This window comes from Ochotona princeps, chromosome 2, assembly GCF_030435755.1.
Source record: "Ochotona princeps isolate mOchPri1 chromosome 2, mOchPri1.hap1, whole genome shotgun sequence".
Classification (NCBI taxonomy): Eukaryota; Metazoa; Chordata; class Mammalia; order Lagomorpha; family Ochotonidae; genus Ochotona; species Ochotona princeps.
In genome coordinates, this window is record NC_080833.1 from 65,862,569 (window position 1) to 65,883,616 (window position 21,048).

At 35.5% G+C, this 21,048-nt stretch overlaps 1 protein-coding gene across 2 annotated transcripts in view; it reads right to left on the reverse strand.

Annotated features, from left to right (window-relative positions):
• The window catches only part of ADGRL4 (adhesion G protein-coupled receptor L4), a 92,299-nt gene extending 71,575 nt beyond the window's left edge, over nt 1–20,724 (reverse strand). Inside the window, exons 1-2 of one of the 2 annotated variants that reach the window (XM_058658479.1) lie at nt 20,657–20,724; nt 19,224–19,373 (exon numbers count right to left, since the gene is read on the reverse strand). In XM_058658479.1, the coding sequence (XP_058514462.1) occupies nt 19,224–19,373; nt 20,657–20,678 (172 nt within the window). In that variant the 5' untranslated portion in view covers nt 20,679–20,724. The remainder of the gene's footprint in view (nt 1–19,223; nt 19,374–20,656) is intronic. The other variant, XM_058658474.1, reaches the window with a different exon arrangement.
• Nucleotides 20,725–21,048: the final 324 nt, after the last annotated feature.

Sequence of the window (21,048 nt, forward strand, 5' to 3'; positions counted from 1 at the left end):
CTCTTACAAGCGTTCCTTACCACTCAGTTAGGAACTCATTTATGTAAGTTTGTTTAATGATTCTCCTACTCTTCTGGACTTCACAATGGACACATATATAAGCTCATTTCTTTACATTTAACCCTAGGAAAATGACATATATACAATATTGCCTTTATTTAAATAATACTGTCTAATATCATATATAATTAAATATAGGTACTATAAAATTTTATTTATAGTATTATATTTATTAAAGAACTAAAGTTATGAGTTAGTAAATGGTAGACTATACAAGAGAGCTTCCATCAAGATTTTTCCTTATTGCTAAATTATTAAAAATAAATCTGAACTATAGAATACAGTTTTAGGTTTATGATAAGGTATTATTTATCATGCTATTATTTGAAACATTTTAATAGAATGAAAGTTGCATAATTATAAAAAATAAGTACAAATCAATCCAAAATAATTTAAGATATGGCTTACTTTCTTGTCAAATTTTGAAATAAAAATAATGAGAAACAAATACTGCTATAGCAAGGATTTCAATGTTATTGTTTCAGGACACTTTAGAAAAGTTAGACTTATAATCAGTTTCTCGATAATTATTTTGAAATGAGAAGTTGAAAATTTAAAAAGTAGGAATGAATTTGAACTTAGGGGAGCCCGATGGAAATTTCTACCATTAACCAAAAAGATGTCTGCTTTTTAAAAGCCCTAACTTTCTTAGTTTCAAAAGTACAAGTTTCCATTCCTTGTTAACAGGATTCATATTTAACCTCCATAATTTTGGTTTATTATAGAAGTTTCCAAGAACTGTAATGGATTCAAAAGAAATGAGAAAACATTTTATCACCTCGAGTTGAAGTTATGCTATTACTCAACAATATGACTGAACTCAGTGAGGGTGTCCTGACATATTTCCATTAAAATCCATCACTGTTCAAGATGCGATATTAAAGACAAATGCTTGACTAGCTATGAAAGAATGGAATCATGACAGTATAATTCCAATCATTCATCGCAAACAATCCCTACCAGTAATATATGCCCTTTGTTCCAGGCACTGAATATACTTATAGGTGCTGAATCAGAAGGTTACTCCATGGTTATTTGATTTTTCTTGCAGTTGAGAATCTACCTGGAAATGATTTAGATCATTGGACATTATAAATATCAAACTCAATTCTCTGATATTATAATGTGCCAATCACTCAACCTTCCTAGTCAGCAAAATAATGACTTCTTCCATGTTTCTCACAGTGATCTTGCCAGGACAGATATGTGCATATACACACACATATATGTGACTCTGTGTTTACTATATGTTTTTTAAATTATTTTTATTGCAAAATCAGATATACATAGGGGAGGAGAGACAGTAAGGAAGACCTTCTGTCCAATGATTCACTCCCCAAGTGACCACAACAGTCGGTGCTGTGCCAGTCCTAAGCCAGGAGCCAGCAACTTCCTCCAGACCTCCCACATGGGTGCAGGATCCCAAGGCTTTTGGGTCATCTTCGACTGCTTTCCCAGGCCACAAGCAGGGAACTGAATGGGAAGTGGAGATTCTGGGATTAGAACTGGTGCCCATTTGGGATCCTGGGCCATTCAAAGCAAGGACTTTAGCCACTAGGCCTCGCCGCCGGGCCCTACAATATGTTTTAATGTAGCATATTTTCATATAAACTCTGTATGCTAATAAACCTTATGTGAATATATCCTGAATATCTTAAAAAAATTGATTAAACCTTATGCACCTCAGAAAATGTCACTTATGTGTCTATTTAGCACATATCCATGTACCTTCATGCATATACATATTTTATATATTTTAGAAAGCAAGACACTGGAAAAGAGAAGGAGAGAGCATGTACTGACATGATGCGAGCTCAGTCCCTAAATGTGCACAATGGAGAGGTGACTCTGAAGCAGGACCCAGGAACTGCATGCATGCCTCCCAGGTATGAGGTAGAAACCGATAACTTTGACTATGACACATCTACTGGCATGTCCGTTCCAGTGAAGCTGAACCCAGAAATCAGAGCCAGCCAAAAAATCCAGACATTCTGCTGTGGGGCAGATATCCTAATCAGAAGCCCCATCACTAAAGCCAACAATTGCTTTATGTTCCTCTATTTGAAAACAGTTAATTTCAACATATGATGATTAGTTTTATAATATGGAGAGTTGTTCAAGTTTTCATGTAAATAACATTGTTATGAAGGACTAAAGATTTATGTTGTATATGAATATATCAATCATTTTTGATATGCTACAAATATGCCAAAATGTAAATCATTTTATAAGAATTGTGTGTGTGTTTGTGTGTCCTTATTTGAAAATTGAGAAATGGGTGCAAGAGAAACACAGAGGAGCATAGGGATTTGTTATTATCTAGTTCCATATGCAAATACCTGCCACACCTAGGCCCAGAGCAGGTCAAGGCTAGGAATCGGAAAGGAACGTGGCAGGGCACACTCAATGGCCTGTGTTGTGTCCACTGGCCACTGGCAATGTGGTTAAGAAGGTTAATGCAATTGGAACTTCAGCCAGACTGGCAGCATGTGACGTGGCTGTCACAACTAGAAGCTGAGTGACTACACAAAATGACTTTCTAGATACTTCCTGTACAGTTAACTGGGCTGGCTATGTAAGCCCAGAGTTTCTTACAGGAAGTATACATTTTGAAGTACATGTTCAAGGAGATTTTTCACAATTCACAATTTCCTTTGATTTCCCTTCAAAGCTCACATTTTTAAAATAAATACAACCAAAGATAATGTCTGTTACATAATCTAGCAGTTCAGTTACAGAAAAATAGTGGCAACTGAAGAAATTTCATTCAAGACTACATTCTAAAATTTACTGACTACCATAAGCAGCAAATAACCTTAATTCGTGTTTCACACTTTCTTATGCATCATTTTATGAATGTCATTTTTAAATATTAGAAAAAACGCTATACTTGTAAGTGCTATACTTGTAATGATATTCAAAATAAAAGGTTCTAACCTCAGTATGTGGAACAACTAAGTATAACGTTAATTATGGAAAAAACACTTGTCACAAAACATATGGAGATTATTTTGGTCACCTAGGAGCAACAAAAATAGTTTCCTTCCTTACGGCAGCAATGTAGTGATCAGTTTTCAAGTTCAACATGAAAAAATAATATGGTTCCAAATATGTATGGGTTCATTTAACATAGTCAAGATACACTGCCAATATTTCAATTAATGTGTACCAAGGTCACAAAATCAATTTCTTATCAGCCAAAAACACTCATACAGTCAATTTTATTTTCAAACCATAATCTCCAAATTAAATCTGTGCACCTAAAAAGTCCAGTGCAGAAACTTAGTCACTGGGTTTTCTTTCTGATAGCATTTTCACAAATGGCACAAGGCTTTGTATGCTATATTTAGCCCACAATGTTTGGTTAGATTCTAATCTTCCTGGAGAAATTCCTTATCACTTTCCCTGGCAAATAAAGAACGAAAGTAATAATCGCTTACTTAAAATAAATGCAAAGTATGAGCAGTTCTGATATTTTGTCTTCCAACAATGTGGAAATTCTTAAAAATGTATAAAGGGAATTCACATACTAATCCAGATTTCATGGTAATATAAATTATGTATCTGAACTTAGCATTACAAAAATATGCTAATTCAGAAAACAGAAATTGTTTAGCGGTAATTCCATAATAAAAAGACTGAAGAGATTAAGCTTGTCTGACCAATGTAAGTCAATATAATCATGTTTTTGGTGAAAACTCTTGAGCTTCAATATAGAATATCATTACTACGGCATTCAATTCTTTCCCTGTATTCTATATTTCAATTGTCCTAAATACATTTTTAACTCCTAATCTCTTCATTCTCACTATATTCTCAACCACACATGAAACTGCAGTAATTTAATGTGAGTGACTTTGATATTCAATGATAATGAATCAAAATAGTGAAGGGAACCAAAACATTAGGAGAACAATCCTGTTTTCATTTTGAACATTCAGAAAATTACAGTTTTTGTGTGACATACAGGCTTTTCTCCATTTCATTTAATGAACCAAGATTTCATGCATGCAGTCAAGTGCTGTACAATAAGCAATACGCAGTCACATCTTCTCATCCAGATAACTGACATACTATACAATCCTATTGCAATTTTAGATCCTTGGGAAAAATGTGGTGTTTGATGGTTGATAAAATGAAGAACATGACATTATATTCTGTGTATAACATGTAAAAAATTATATTAAATATATTTAGACATTTTTCTAATAATTTTACCCACATTCTCCTAAACATGTTATGAATTAATTTTAGCTCTGCTGAAAAGAATGAAAGTGATCCTTTACAAAGCAAAGAATTAAAGCAGGAAAATAAACATAATTTAACCAAAATATTACTCCAAATAATGACAACGTTTTCTTTATAATATTTGTATATTGGAAGCATTAAAACTCACAAAATGATTTAAAGTTGCAAAAGGGATAAATACAGCTTCCTCATAAATTTCAGATTTGATTATTTGCTCCATTATTCAATTTTACAGTTTGATAACACTTAAAATAACTGAAACTATATGAAATAGAATTGTTTTTAATAAACTGTAACTAAATGAAAGCATACTTGCCAACATAGAAGAAATAAAGACACATTTTCAACAGTTTGCTGAAGACTTGACATCCTGTGAATCATAATGTATTAAGCTTAATTTCTTGGAAAGAAATAGAAATGTGAGTCTTCACTGTAAAAAAAAAAATGGATAACACATAGCTCTTTTTGTAATTAAAGGAAGAATTGTAAAAGTACTATTATAATTAGAAGTAAAAAATTCACTATTTCTAAGTTTCAACAACCATACATTTCCTTGATTTCTGTGGAATAAGTAGATTTGTTATAAAACATTCAGAAAGACACAATATAGTTTAAAATAATTCTTTAAACTTTTTGTGGGTGTTTTAAACAGAAAATCACTACAAAGCATTAGTGCTGGTTTTACAACCAATTCTGCATTAGGCACTATTACTTGCTAATTAATAAAAAGGATTAAAAATTGCAATAAGTCAAAGAAAATTCAATGTATCACAGTTAATTGTAGGAAGTGAGGAGCCAAACAAAGGTGTAATGAATCAAAAAAATGTGAAGCCTAGGATATTAACTTTGGATAAGTCATGCAAAAATTTTAACTAGTTGTTATAAATACTTTCATAGAAAAACTATTTGTGATGACATTATACTTAACATTCTTCTGTTGTATGAGCCTTTTAAATATGTAAAATTTAACTAAGACTGTATAGTTAATTCATGCTAGCAGAAATACTACTCACAATAGTTCACCAAATTTGGCATAGGCAAGAAATGATTAAAATGGAGCACCACAAACCAACCAGAATTGTGTCACTTTACATATTGGATCCAAGGCATTTTGATGGTTTCCAGCAATCAGGACTGGTACTGTTGGCATTCATCAGTCACTTCTGAAAAGCTGGATGACCCCACAAAAAACTGATTTCAGCATTGTGAACTAATGCAAAATATAGTGAAATTCCTAAGAGAAAATTGAAGAGCCATTATTTGCAATGAATAGAAAATTTTAAAAAGTTATCTTGCAAAGAAATGTCGATGTGTGTTGTGCAATATCATGATGTAATCGATACCTGCTGAAAGAGTCCAGTACCAACCCTGAGCACACAGACACCACCAATCACCCTTTTCTCTGTTGAGTCTGTTGCAAAGGTAATTTGAATTCAGAAATAAATACCCATTCTCAAATTGGAAAAAGTTGGCTGTAGCTTCCTTTCTGGCTAACAGGACAACTTCTCTGAAGAACTCCACTCTCACACCCTTTGGCCATAGACAGTTTACATTATGCAGTGTTTCATTCTAGATATTAATTTCATGGCAAATACAAAATCATGCCTCCAAAGTGCCAATTCGTAATTCTATGGTTTCAAGATTCTTCCTGGTCCCCACACACCATCCAAATTAGGATGAGGACATCAACAAGTCTTAATTAATAATATTGAGAGGGTGGAATTTTAATGGAACTACGGATTTTGGAGTTAGCAGCTTTACAAAGTGATTGGACTGTGATTGGCCTGGGGCCCTCATGGTTGAAAAAGATAACAAAGATAAGGAGATATAGACCACTCATTCCTACCCTTTATCATGTGACAAATGCACCAAATCTGGACTCTGCCAGCAAAACTGGCCCTATCAGAGGCTGAGCCATTAGGTCCCTACTGATGTTACAATGTGATTCTCCATAATTAGAAGCCAACTCTACCTTCCCTTTATCAAGTTAGGGAACCACAGATACTTCATTCTAGTAATGAAAAGCTAACTAATACACCCATCCTCTTATTCAAAGACAGTACTCTTAAAGCATGAAATGTAACTAAACCTCTCCCAAAAGGAAGTAAATATCAATATCATGGTTTTATAGTCTTCTGCTTGCTTTTTAGTAGTTCAAATGACTGCAAAATAGGGCATCTGTTGATGATATTATATTTAATACCGTATTGTTCAGCACTATAATGTAGAAGAGCTCTTTGTATATTGACTTAAAAGCCCCCTTTAAGAGAAGAAGCCACAAGAGAAAAATGGGGAACAAACATTATCATTTTTGTGTCAAACTATTTATTTGTAACTCCTGCCTGGAGACCTCATTTTGGGTGGCAGGGGAAGCATCATCAGGTGGGGAGAAGAAAATATGCAGAGTTGGCCAAAACATCTGTATTTGTAACTCCAGCTCTAGAGATTGGTCATATGAACAGTGCAGTTCAGTGGTAAGTCCCTTGGGTTCATACGCAGGAGACAAGCATCCATATCAATTTCATCTTCATATTTTAAATTACATCTTAGATTCAGGCTATGTGTCTAAAAAGCAGTTGAAATGGAATTAAATACAGGTCACATAAATGTATTCAAATAATATAACCAAGGAATTTGAGAGCCAAAAGGAACATCTCATATGGGCACCAGTTCATACCCTGGCTGCTCCACTTCTTATCCAGATGTCAGCCAATGGCCTAGGAACACAGCGGAGGATATCCCATGTCTTGGGCCATGCATACACCTGACATACGAGGAAGAAGATCCTGGTTCCCAGATTTAAACAGGCCTTGTTTGGTTGTAGTGGCCACTGAGATACATCCATCTCTTCCTCTCTGTGTAATTCTTTTAATAAAATAAATAAACGTTGAAATTAGTACTTGATGGAAAATGAGATGTGAATTCTTTTTATGATGGACCATGATCATTATAGTTGCAAGTAACTAGCATATATATTACAATAGTAAGTAATTTGATATTTGCAGTTTTCTTATTTTATCTAGTGACCATCTTTCAATAGCAAATCCAGCAATGGCAGTTTTAGCTTCAAACTTCAGGTTTCTACATAAATACTGGCATATTGTATTAAAATTTCACAGCTTATTGTCTTCTTATCGATTACTTCGAGAGCAAAAAGACAAGAAGAGAAATGGAATTTAAAAATACTGAGCAATGCAAAACTTCTAAAATATATCAAAATAGGGATTTTTTAGCATTAAGGACAACTGTTTTGTAAATAGAAGTGCATTAGTGTATTCTTTTTCTTATTATTTGTACGTAAAGTGTTCTAGAATCTCTTTGAAAATATAAACTGGGCTTATTCCTCAATTTGTTTTCCTCATAGAAATATTCTTTACTAAACTTTTTTTTTCCATTAAAGCACAACTTTACTCACTGTAGCAAATGAAGCAGACAGCAGGAAGCTAAAGCTCCCAAAAAGATACAATTTTCCAGGAAATTTTTTTTAATTTGTTTACCCTGTGTTCTTATTTTTTTACCTTTCCTTCACTTGGTTATCCTTAAGTGGTTATCATGTTTGTAAATTAAAGGGTAGTGTTGATTCACCATTAGTTAATCCCAGACTTTGCCTTCCAGACATGAAGACTCTTTAATAGAATTTAGAGTTCTTTATATAGAAGGGTTGAATATAGCAAATTTCTAGTAGTTAATCCAGGCAGAAAAAGTGGGGAGAAAGAACAGAAGTGTGTGTCATCAATTTTCAGTCTCAAGAGTTCCATCTAGAAAGATACTCAAGGTTTTTGGAGGCATTTCCTTGCTTATTTGGGGGCAAACAGCAGTGAGGAGGTAGTATCCAACCTGTACAGCTTTGCAAAATAACGTCTCAACCGCTCTTCTGGATTTGCACCCTATTTCTGGGTAAGTAAAGGGAATCCTCACCAGGACCTCGGGTGGCCAGCTTGTGCTGCAGGCTCCTTGCTGTGCTCCCAACTGCTCCTTTCTCTAACACTCATTTCTTCCCTCTAATCTTTTAACTTACCATGGCCCCCTTTGGTTTTTAATTCGCTTTTATTTTCACTTCACTGAATTTGAGGAGGTTGTATAAATAAAATGTAAACACTGAGAACAAATACATGAATTTTAGCAAGATATTAAAATTATGCATAACTTAATTATCTTAAACTTATTACTAATTATTAAGAATACACCCAGAGACACATAAACACACACCACGGAGATACATGTAATTATTTGCTTTGATAAGATAAAGAGGAAAAAAAGCACATAGAACAGAATATAAACCTAAACCTTTTCATCTTTATCTCAGTGAGGTTCTGAATTCGTTACTTTTGATAGACAGCATTGAAAACTTTAAGAGTTATAGAAGTCTTCTATTTTGAACAAAAGTGTTCATGCTATTAACTACAGTTACTTTGGACAATCATGCTGGTAACAATCAAAATTGTATAGTCTGATTAAACTCTTTTTTAAGATGTCAAAATATTTATTAGTTTATATTCACATTTCATTCGTTTTACCACAAATGGAATAGCTGACTTGGAACGATTTCTGAAACAGTCTGTCAAATTGAAACTGCTAATTCAAATCAGAAAAGTTCTTCATTTTAAAACTGTGGAACTGATAGAAAAACTCCTGACACGACCTACTTTTTCCTTCTCATTTCCAAAATAGAATATTTCTGTAAGGAAAGCTTTCATAATGCTGCATTCATTTATTTTCCATTTTGATACATTGATACACTTTGTGCTTTTATGGAATGCAAATTTTTGGCAAAGTTCTACCCAAGCATATGGCAAATTTTGTCTTCTCTTGAGTAACTCTCCTTGTCAATAGACGAAAGAAGTCATCAATTCTAGTGTAAGAAAAAAGAATTCTGAACTGGGGAAAGGTACTTTACTTATTTGGATAAACTTCACAGAAATCAGTTCTTCTGAAATGTAGGCTTTCAGTTGATTTGTTTACATTTTTCTTTTAGTACAAGAAACCTCAAATATAGAAGCCCTTATGTACATCTATCAGAGTGCTAGCTAGAAAAATGCCAGAGTTCATACTTTTCAAGGTTTCTTATACCCATTTACCAAAAAACTTCCTTCAAACTATGTAAAAATACATGTGCTTTACCAAAAATGCTATCCGAAAAATTAGAAGTCATCTTATTCTGAAACTCATAATTTAAAAAGAAATACAGAAGAAAGTTGGAAAGGAATGAAGAAAGGAAAGAAAGAAGAGAAGGAAGAATGAAACGGACACAATGCATTCTATCAAGTGTCCACTCTCAATGTTCAATACTAAAACAGCTATCAATACAAAACGAATAACAACAACCATGCATGAACCACCAGAAAAGCTGACAAGAAAACAGACGTGTTGAAACAATATCCCTTTGGAGCCTTAAGATGAAAACACAAGCTTTCGACGCTGCTCTGACAGTGTTGGAGAAGGACCTGCTCTGCTTTCTCAGAAGCTAAGTTCATTAAAGTTACATATCTACGCACTTTAAATGTAATTTGTGAACTTCAGCCTTCCTTATTTTTTCTGGTAAGGCAGACTGTATAATTCACAAACTCTAGTCATCTTTATCTGTCAAATAAACTACTGTTGATACTAATTACCTAAAAGTATTACTTTTGAAAATATCAAGGTAGGGTCCGGCGCTGTGGCTTAGCGGCTAAAGTCTTCGCCTTAAATGCGCCAGGATCCCATATGGGCACCAGTTCTAATCACGGCAGCTTCAGTTCCCATCCAGCTCCCTGCCTGTGGCCTAGAAAAGCAGTCAAGAACAGCCCAAAGCCTTGGGACCCTGCACCCACATGGGAGACTGGAGGAAGTTCCTGGCTCCTGGCTTCGGATTGGTACAGCACCGGCCATTGTGGTCATTTGGGGAGAGAACCATCGGATGAAAGATTTTCCTCTCTGTCTCTCCTCCTCTCTGTATATCTGACTTTGCAATAAAAATAAATAAATCTTAATGAAAGAAAAGAAGAAAATATCAAAGTAGAGAAAGGAAAGGTGATTCCTGCAAATACTAATATTGTTTTTGCTGTCTCAATAATTATTTTAATTTAATTAGCTATTAAAAGATTAGCTGCGGGAGAGAAAAAATGAGGAGTGATGCGAACTCTCATTCACATATTCATAGTCCCCAGTACCCACAACAACTGGGTTCAGCCAGGACTGGATCCAGACCTGGATTTGGTAGGCCCGTCTCAAACATGTGCTATGGGAACACCGTTAGTTGAACCAATGCTACTAACTTGTAGGGTGTGCCTTGGCAGAAAGCTGCAGTTGGGAGCTGGGAGATATGACAATAAGAGATGCAGGCACCCATTAGACTAAATACTCAATCCCTCAGTGTTTACAATATTTTTTTTGATACCCAAAGAGATAGTAGGAAAGGCACAGAGACTTATGGATATCTATGTTTTCATTCCTCAAATGTCCAGAAAGGCTGGTGTTGGGACAGACCAAAGTTATGAGCCTAGAATTCAAACAGGGTCTCTCAGTAAGCATCAGAACCCAGTTACTGCACCATCAATCACCATTGCTCTCTCGGGTTAACATTGGCAGGAAGACAGAATCAGCAGCCAGACTCAGGAATGAAACCCCAGGCACTACCATGCGGGATACAGACATCTAAATAAATGCATGACATGTCTTTTCCCATCAGTCCTTTTTAAAAGGTAATCTGGGGCACTTTCTTGAAATACATTATTATATATTATATTTTCCTGCTGGTTTTGCTGGATTTTTCATATAATGTTTGCAATAATAATCACTTTGTAAATATATTTCTAAATAAATTGGATAAAAAAATAGAACTATCTATAGACATTAATAATAATGTCCATCAGAAGTGAATACTTGAAAAACAGGCCATATTTATGAAAAATCATGAAATAAAATATTCATCTCTAAACAAATGATGAAGCATATGCATAAGAATGAAAAATAATAAATTATTTATTGAACTTCCAGTGATTTTGATATTACTGAAAACATCTTAGTAGTCCTATATTAACTAACTGCAGGTTATTCATGCAGTAAAAACAATTCAAATCGTGTCATTTCGTAAAAAATTGTTCTGATCATTAGCTTCATCTGTCTGATTTTTCCAATTATGTCTTGTGGTTATTTCTGAAAATTACACTCACTCCCAAAATCTTATTGTCATTGAGCTTAGGAAAGTGCACACACACACACACACACACACACACACACATACACACACACATTGTTAATATATGTACAGACTTAGAAATTTCAAAGTAAGAATATCACTAAAATTTTGACGACTGACAATTATCATTGTGATAATTAAAAATGTTTTCCATGGTATCTGATATGCATGAGCTTAATGATTATAACATGTATGATTTAAATGCATTTCACATCACTGTAAGTCAAGACACACATCTGTCTTTTCCTTCTTGAGTTGAATACACTATACTCAAGAGGCTTGGAACCAGAAGTATTTGCATTTTGGAAGCTCTGGGATTCTGCAGTGATTGCTTATACATAATGAATATTTTGAAGATGGAACCAGAGGATACACAAAAAATTCATTTCCACATCATACATACCTTATATACATACACTGAAACTAATTTTTTATGCAATTTTATGAATCATGTGCATGCAACAAAGTTTGTGTAGCACAATTTAAGGGAACAGCAGAGTCATACCCCGCGGAAAGATGCAGCAGCTGTGTTTTGTTTGCAAAGCTTATGTGTGAACCAATATAAAATGATCCATTTGTGACCACATGTCAGCACTAAGAAAATTTAAGATTTTGGAGCCAGATTAAGATCTTTGAATTTTGAATAAGGAATGCTCAATGCTTTGTCTATAACTACTGCAGTTAAGTGCAAAACACATTAGAGAAATGCGATGTCAAAACAATGGTAGCTATTTTCCTGTTTAAAAATTTGGAAGTGATGACCTCTGTAAATATTTTAAGTTATAGTCATCATTTTACAAGATAGCTTAGACTGTGTAACTGTATTAACTGATGCACATATACACATCACACACATTTTGTATGTTTATTCTGTCATTTATACTCTTTGTCCATTATGATGAAACTCCTCTTTATTACTAAGGAAGTTACCTATTGTCAACACTTACGGTCCAGCCACAAACATGTAGGACTTCACTACTTCTTCCACATTATGAATTAGTAGGCTATTTCTTGTTAGCTCTGAGATAGTTATTCTCAGATTGTTCCCTCTGTCTTTATAAATATCATATTTCTCTCTGGTTTACTCTAAAATCTGCTAATTAAAATATATATGTGGTTATTATGTTTTGATGATACTATACATGAAGTTACTGGATATGTTTAAGTATGAGTATGTCATTATTTTCCTTGTGATTTTGTTTCATAGCAGCCATGCTTCAAGCCACAAAATCATTTTATACATGTGTAAAATCTTTAATTAAGTTCTTCCTGACACTTCTAATGTTTCCCTGGGACACATGTTTAAGACCTCACAGTTAGATGCCTGGGAATTGTCAAGAAACTGGAGCTACATTTTTCCCCATCTCCCTATGCACACAAGGCACTGAAACCCATACTCCCCCTTATGATACCTTCATACTTCTCTCAGTTCAGTTTGTTTCAACTCGAGCCATGGTGTGGTCTGATGTACATAAAAATTTTATCAACACATTTTCAAATGCCCCCACATAATTTCCTTTAACAGTTTCTGCATAATCTGGAGATAGAAGAATTTTTCCCTTCTGTATTTATGATCATTTTACATCAGGAAAATCAAAAGTGTGAAAAGTATAAATAATAGCAATAATCATGTGTACTTCTGCTCTAGTGTTAAATGTAAACAAGTTCCAAAGCTTTTGTAGTCAAAAAGTCTTACATGAATTCCTCCATCCCTTTTCTTAAAATATCTTCAAATATAAACCTAAAACAATATGCAACTACAATCTCACTAATATCAATATAGCTGCTGAAACAATAAATTCCTTTTAAAATGATAGTCTTCTGCCAATGACATGACTCTCTACTTAGGAGACCCAAAACACGCAGTCAGGAGGCTGTTGGAATTCATTAGAGGCTTTGGCAGGGTAACAGGATACAAAATTAACACAAAATTGAACACAAATCTATTGCACTAGTGTACACAAATAATTCCATGACTGAGAAAGAAATTATAAGTGCAGTTCCCTTTAAAATAGTAGAGAGAAATCTTAAATACCTAGGAATTAATCTTATCAAGTATGTGGAAGAACTCTGTGATGAAAACTATAAAATATTTTAAAAAAGGAGAAATGGAAGAAGACATTAAAAATGTAGAACCTTACTTTGTTCCTGTACTGGCGGGATCAACATCATCAAAATGTGCATATTACCAAAAGTAATATACAGATTTAATGCAATTCTAACAACAGGGCCCGGTGCAGTAGCCTAGCAGCTGAAGTCCTAACCTTGAATGCACCAGGATTCCATATGGGCTCCAGTTCTAATCCCAGCAGCCCCATTTCCCATCCAGCTCCCTGCTTGTGACCTAGGAAAGCAGCTGAGGATGGCCCAAAGCCTTGGGACTCCACACCCATGTGGGAGACCTGGAAGAGGCTCTGGGCTCCTGGCTTCAGATTGGCTCAGCCCCAACTGTGGCGGCCACTTGGGGAGTGAATCATTGGACTGAAGGTCTTCCTCTCTTTTTCTCCTCCTCTGGGTTATATCTGACTTTTCAATAAAAATAAATAAATCTTTTTTAAAATCCTAACAATATTTTTCTGAGAAATAGAAAAGAAGATACAGAAGTTCATCTGGAAACACTCAAGCGCACGAAGCCAAAGCTGTCCTGAAGAATAAAACTGAAGCTGGAGGAATCACAATTCCAGACCTCAAGAGATACTACAGGGCAGGGATCAACAATATATTCTGGTATTGGTACAAAAATAGAGAAGATCAATGGAACAAAATAGAAATATGAGAAGTGAACCAACACATGTATAACCAACTAATCTTTGATAAGAAAACTGAAAAAAATCCAGGGAAAAAGGCCTGTTCTCTTCAACAAACATTGTTGAGACAAATGGATAGCAGTCTGCAGAGGTAAGAAGCAAGAGCCGCACCTGTCACATTATGCAAAAATCAGCTCTGAATGGATCAAGGACCTAAATCTACACCCAGAAACCATCAAACTATTATATGAAATAATAGCAAACACTCTCCAAGATATAGGAATGGGGAAAGACTTCTTGGAAAAGACACCAAAACCACAGGCAGTCAAAGCCAAAATAAATAAATGGACTACATCAAGCTAAAAAGATTCTGTATAGCAAAGAAGACAATTACCAAGGCGAGGAAGAGATCAATGGAATCGTTGCCCACTGCACACCTGATATGAAGCAAATATCCAGGATTACAAAGAGCTCCAGAAACCCAGGGACAGTAAAAATAAACAAACAAACAAACAAAACAAATGTAAAGAAATGGACAAAGAAATGGACCCAATTTTTTCAAAAGAACAAATTCAAATGGCTCACAAACATATGAAAAGGTACTCGGGCTCCCTAGCCATCAGGGAGATATAAATGACAAATGAAAACCACATTGAGATTCCACCTAATTCCAGTGAGGCTGGTCTACATTTAGAACTCTGCTAACAACACCTGTTTGCGTGGATATGGGGAGGAAGGTACCCTCCTTCACTGATGGTGGGAGTATATGCTAGTACAACCACTATGAAAATCAATATGGAGAGTGCTTAGAGAATTGCAAATAAGCCTGTCATATGACCCAGCTATGCTGTTCCTAGGAATGCATGCAAAGGAAATGAAAACTGAATATGTGAAAGGGATTTGTAATCCAAATTCACAGCAGCACATCTACAATAGCAGAGAAACAATTCAGATGCCCGCCCAAAGAGAAGTGGTTAAAACAACTGTGGTACATCTACTCCACGGAATACAACTTAGCCATTAAAAAGAATCACACCATTTGCAACCAAAAGGCTCCAACTAGAGACCATAATGCCAGTTAAATAAGTCAATCGTAAAAGGACAAGTACCGTAAGATCACTAACCCTTTCCATATTATTTTTGCTGCAACCCATGGGTTTTGATATTTTTGTTTTTATTTTCATTTCTTCCAAATAGTTTTTTTTGTTAACAAATTCTTCACTGACTTGCAGATCACACAGTAGTATCATTTTATTCAAGAAACTTTTGTGTTTTCCTTCTCATTTTCTCATTGACATATTGATTATTTAGCAGCATGTTACTTAACTCTATGGTGCTGTAAATTTTTTGTTTTAACTTTATTCCTGTTGTTGACTTCATTGCATAGCTTTTCTTTTAAGGGAATGTATAGCAACTGTGTAATAGAAACTATCATCTACAGTGTGAAGATTCAGTACAGGATGAATCTCTACTTCCAAATCAAAGGTGGACTCCCAATGAAACTGTTGTATATATCTTGACCACCGGATGCTGTACTCTCTGCCACAATCTTTGCAAGCAATGTCAGGACACACTTAAATAACAGAATGGTGGACTTGCGATTGCTTATGAAGGAATATAATATTGTAATGATATGGGGAAAATCAGTGTGGGGGAAAGAACTTGGGGAGGGGGTAGAGAAATCCCAGGCACCATAGAATTGTATCATAAAATTAAAATTAAAATAGAGGAAAAAATAAAGCAAAATAATAAAATAAAGTTATAGTCTTCTATCAATTTTATTTAGAAGATCAAGCAACCTATTTGTGCCAGGTAAATTGCAATATGCTAATATATGATCTTGAGAAAACCGACGTCCCACAATGTTCCTGGCATAATCAGCCCATCTGTAGACACTGGAAAACTCACTCAAGCTCTCAGAGTCTTGTCTCTGTCATACACAAGAGATTTGTCACATAAAGTTGAACACGAGTTATTTTCAACCAGCTATAATGGCACTTGTGCGTAAAGTAGCTGTCATTTTTATTGCAAAATATTGATAGGAAAATTAAAAATACACTTAGTAGAAGCAGCATAAACTAAATGCATCATACAAATAGGATGTGCTATTGTTTGGTAGAATGTGTAAAATAGCCTTTGGATGCGTTGGACCTTGTCAAGCGATTTTTTGTTTACCTAACAAGAGTCACTTTCCTAATGCAAATACTTTATCATTTTACTCAGCTACTTAATGTCTGAAAACGACCCTATTGTGATGACTGCACCCCTAGCCTGTCAAATAATATACATTGTGCCTGAGACACTTAGAGCACTGTCGAAGAAGGCACTGAATATGTACACATGTACATCTTTGTTACTGCTTTGGCTGCCTTCTATTTCTTTCTAAATATTGATGAATTCAACTTATTTTATGTTTATCAGCATAAATTACACTTTTATTGAAAAAAACATTTTTTACAGATGAATATGTACCTTGTATTTACATGTCTTGATAACTTTTATAGTATTGCATCATACAATTACTTAACTGTGCCACTGCAAATACTGAAAATCAAGCTAATTCCTGTTTTTTATTTCAGTCCAGGGTCATTACAGTATTTATTTTACAGAGGTACTACTGTCAAACATGTTGACTAGGAGAACAGATAGAAACAGAACTAAAACATTGACACTATTGCTTCTCTGACTCACTTGGGCTGCTCCATCATCTCTTCTAAAATTCTATTTCCTCATAGATAAAATGAGAATAACAATAAAGTGTTGTGGTAATTAACATCTTGGAGGCCATCACAATAGATATTAACAATTCTAATTATGATGGTAATGATGATGAAGGTACTTTATAAATATTTGTTCAACAAAGACATTAGAGGATTAAATTATTGCTATTGAAACATTCTTATGACAGGCTAAGCTCTCATAGACTTGTCCCAAACCAGCTCTTATAATGATTGAATGTGGGCTGGATTATTGCTGTAACATTTATTTGGTATCTCTGAGACAACCATAACTAATGACCACAGTGATAACAGTGATGATGGCAAAAATGCGAAAAAATCTGATGGATATAAAGAATAATTTGCATTCCTCAAGAACTACATTACATGCAAAAACCTTGTCATCTCATACTGACTTAGCGTGAATCTAAAAGAAAGATAGGAAAAAAGATGAGGAATCTTTTTCAGACATAAGGAAAACACTTCAGATACAAAATGTAATTGAAAACACAATTAAATGTAATTCCAGAGAACCTATTTAAGTGTATGTATTCAAATCTATGTAAAAAAGTTTTCAACAAATTAGTAAGACACAAAAAGATAAAAATCAGTACTTGAATATTTTAAGATCTCATTTACCTCAGAGAAATATTTTCAAAAAGTGATATGTAACTGTCTTTGAAAAGAAAAAGGATTGAGGTTTCATATGACTTTACAAAAAAAAAAAAAACTATGAACTTTGTGTTCTGAGAAAAGAAATTATAGACCTAAAAATCATGAAGCATTTTTCCAGTGGAAAGTGTTTTCTGTTTTAGCTGCCAATTAACTGGGAGTTGTTGGAAGGAGGGTCTGGTGGAGACAACTGAACTGAATAATGAAAGGCATATTATTTAAATGAAATAATTAAAAACATGACTATAAGCTGGTTGGTGGCTGAAGTTCTCAATTGTGAAAATGTGCTAATGTTAATGACAATCATGAGAGTTGAAACGCATCTAAATAAAAAAATGCAATACTGCTCATGAAGTATTATTGTACGATTTGCAATGATTAGTGGAAAAGTACAGTAATGTATTTAATTCAACATTTTGAAGGTCACTCAGCTATCAATTTCCCATAATGGCATTCAATTAAATACAAAATAAAAATTTAAGATTTTTTTATAGAATGTAGTTTGTCATGCTTGTAGGATGGTGTATAATAAATTCTGGCTGTATATACAAACAGAAGTGCCTGATCTAATGCATCATTAAGCAAACTGTAGCTATGTTGCACATATTTTAAACATTAAACTAATTATGATGATGCTTGGTCTTACTCTAGACTGCATATTTAATCTTTTTAAGAGCCTATCAGACTGAATCACGAGATTCAACTTCTTTACGCTTTAAGCAAACACATACAATATTAACAATGCACAATATTCTCACTTAATTAGAAAAAGTTCTTGCTATCTTAAATACATTTAGAAAGATAATGTCACACAGCTCTAATCTGAACTTGCCATTTAATTATGTCTTAAGCTAGTTTATATGACTTGGAACTCCTGCCTCTCCCCGTTGTTGTACCAGCCCAGCTAAAACTACCTTGTATCAAAATGAAAAATATAATAAAGAAAAATTGAGTGAACAGAGATTTGACGTGGTTCTGGTGCTGATGGCAGTCGTAAAGACTAGAACTGAGCTAAATGTGGTGATCTGATGATGACTGTTAAACCAATAAAGTGCACAGCACCGCTCAAGAGTGTCATGACATTCTACAACAGATAATGTATTTTCAGGAAAGAATGTCTCTGAAATTCTTCTCAACTTCCTATCTCACATACACGTTCACTCTCCCTTCTTTTCTTTCTCCTAGGATATGGATGAGAAACTATCCAGTCTTCGGATGTCTCCAAACTGAAGTCAGGCAGTAAGGAAGATACCTGAGGGCCACACATACTCACACAGACCAGACAACAGAAGACCTCGGGCCTTTGGCTCCCAAGGCCATTAGCTCTGTGCTCTGTACCAGAACTTTCCAGTTAACTTCAAGGACAAAAGTTAGCAATCTAATCATGAACAAGATAGACATGGACTCATTACAAATCAGTAATCAAGTATAAATTTTGATATGGGAAATTCAAACTAATCATAGTTGACTGAAGTTTTCTCTTTTTTTGCAGTAGTACGAAATCAAACAATACAAGAAGTTCATTACTAGAGGAAAGAAAAGTAATCACATTTGAATTTTTTCTCACAATGAAGCCAGAAAGTGCTAGTAAAAGTTGTTTACCTTCACAGATCGTGACACCATTTCCTGAAAAGCCCATGTCGCAATAGCAGGCTTCCATTCCATTGCGTACTTCACACTTTGCATTTGGGAGACAAGGCGTCTTGGTGCAATTCTGAGTGTAGGAATAATTCAACAAAGTGCAGAAACCCACTAGAAAGAAAGAGAAATAGATCTTTTCAGAAACAAAGCTAGATTGGAGTAAATGCAAATACTGTCTGTTTATATAAATGGATTATGATAATCCCCCAAGGGAATATTTGCCTAAACAATGGCACAAATGCAAATTAGTGTAAAATTTTCCAGTTTTATCCTTTATTAAATAAACCTGAAACAGTTAACATATAATAAATAACAGTCATGATAACGATCTGTATTGCCCAGTCTGCACCATCGGGACCCAGATCATCTTTCGCATGGAGGCGAGACTCATTTAAAAGGTGAACTGTACCACTGTAAAGGGACCTCTATTTCTGGGGTAATTCGGTGCAGAAACCAAGATGAAGGATGTATACGCATCTTTTTAAATTCAAGTCAGTATCCACATCTAGGAGAACAAATAGAATCATTGCTCCCCCTCCCCCTGTTTTACTTGAGTTGTGATAGTCAACTTCGCCTTTTTCATAACAAAATTTCTTTTACATCCATTCAGGAAACAACAAAACTTAACTTACTATTAAAAAAAAATGGATCTTTCAGAAACGGAGCACCAGCCCAATTATTACCAGCAAAAAATGAAAGGAAGGACAAAATAATATATTTCAGACTTGCTGAAAATGAAGTTGGAAAGGATATTTTGTGAACCACAGGGAAAAGATAAGAAAAAGCTTAGGGTGTTCCTGTTGTTATTGCAGGTCTTCGCAAGAGCAGGGGCCGGCAGGACAGTGTGGAGTCAGAAGTCATTGTTCTGAAAACAGTTCTCTGAGATAAATTGCCCTTATCGGGTACCAAGGGATTCTTAAACATTCCACTCTGAAACCCTGGCTCCGAGAGCTGTATATACTGTCTTGACCAGAATTAATCTGCCTTAAAGATGTGATTTATCGTCTTTCTGAAGTCTCAGGCAAATGGTATTTATAAATGCACCCAAAGTTTGGGCGGACAATCCCCCTCAAATGTCAGGAAGCCTCCCTCAAGAGTTCAAGGTTTGCATTTCCCAAGTTTCTTGCAGGGAGGGGGAAAGAGAGGAGGGTAGGTGGCAGGAAAGGTCAGACTGGGGCTTTGGCACTTTGCGAACTTCCTGAGGAGGAATAAGAAGTTATCAGCCCCTAAGCCTTGAATATCAAAGTGCACAGAGCTGAAAGGCCAGGGAAAAATCATGCGAACTTCTGAGTCACTTCTCAGAGGAGACTTTGGTCAAATCCATTTGCCACGCGGGCTACAAGATGTAGAGTCCTGTTACCTGCGAAAGATCCGGGCCCTTTGGCGGCACTCACCTAGCAGCGGCAGGAGTTTCATTGGTGGCGGCTGCGGTGGCGGTGGTGGCGGTGGTGGCGGTGGAGGTGGCTGTGATCCTAGCAGCTTTCGTGCTGGGTGCGGGCCCTGTACCCGGGATGTGGGACGGCCGCGAAAAGTTCCCGGCTCCGTCCCCTGTGACGCACCGGCTTCCTCAGGACACTTTCCGGCCTCTGTTGTGCGAGTGAGCGTCCAGCCCAAAGTGTCCTGATCGCGTCCGGCCTCCAGCCCTTTTCCCGGAACCCCTGGGGCTCAGCTCCTGCCCTGTACCACTGACCCTTTAACCCTGCACACTGTTACAGACCCCCTGTGGACGCATTTCACCCTAACTATACCTTCCCCAGCTGTGCTTAAATTGAGCTAAAATGTTTAA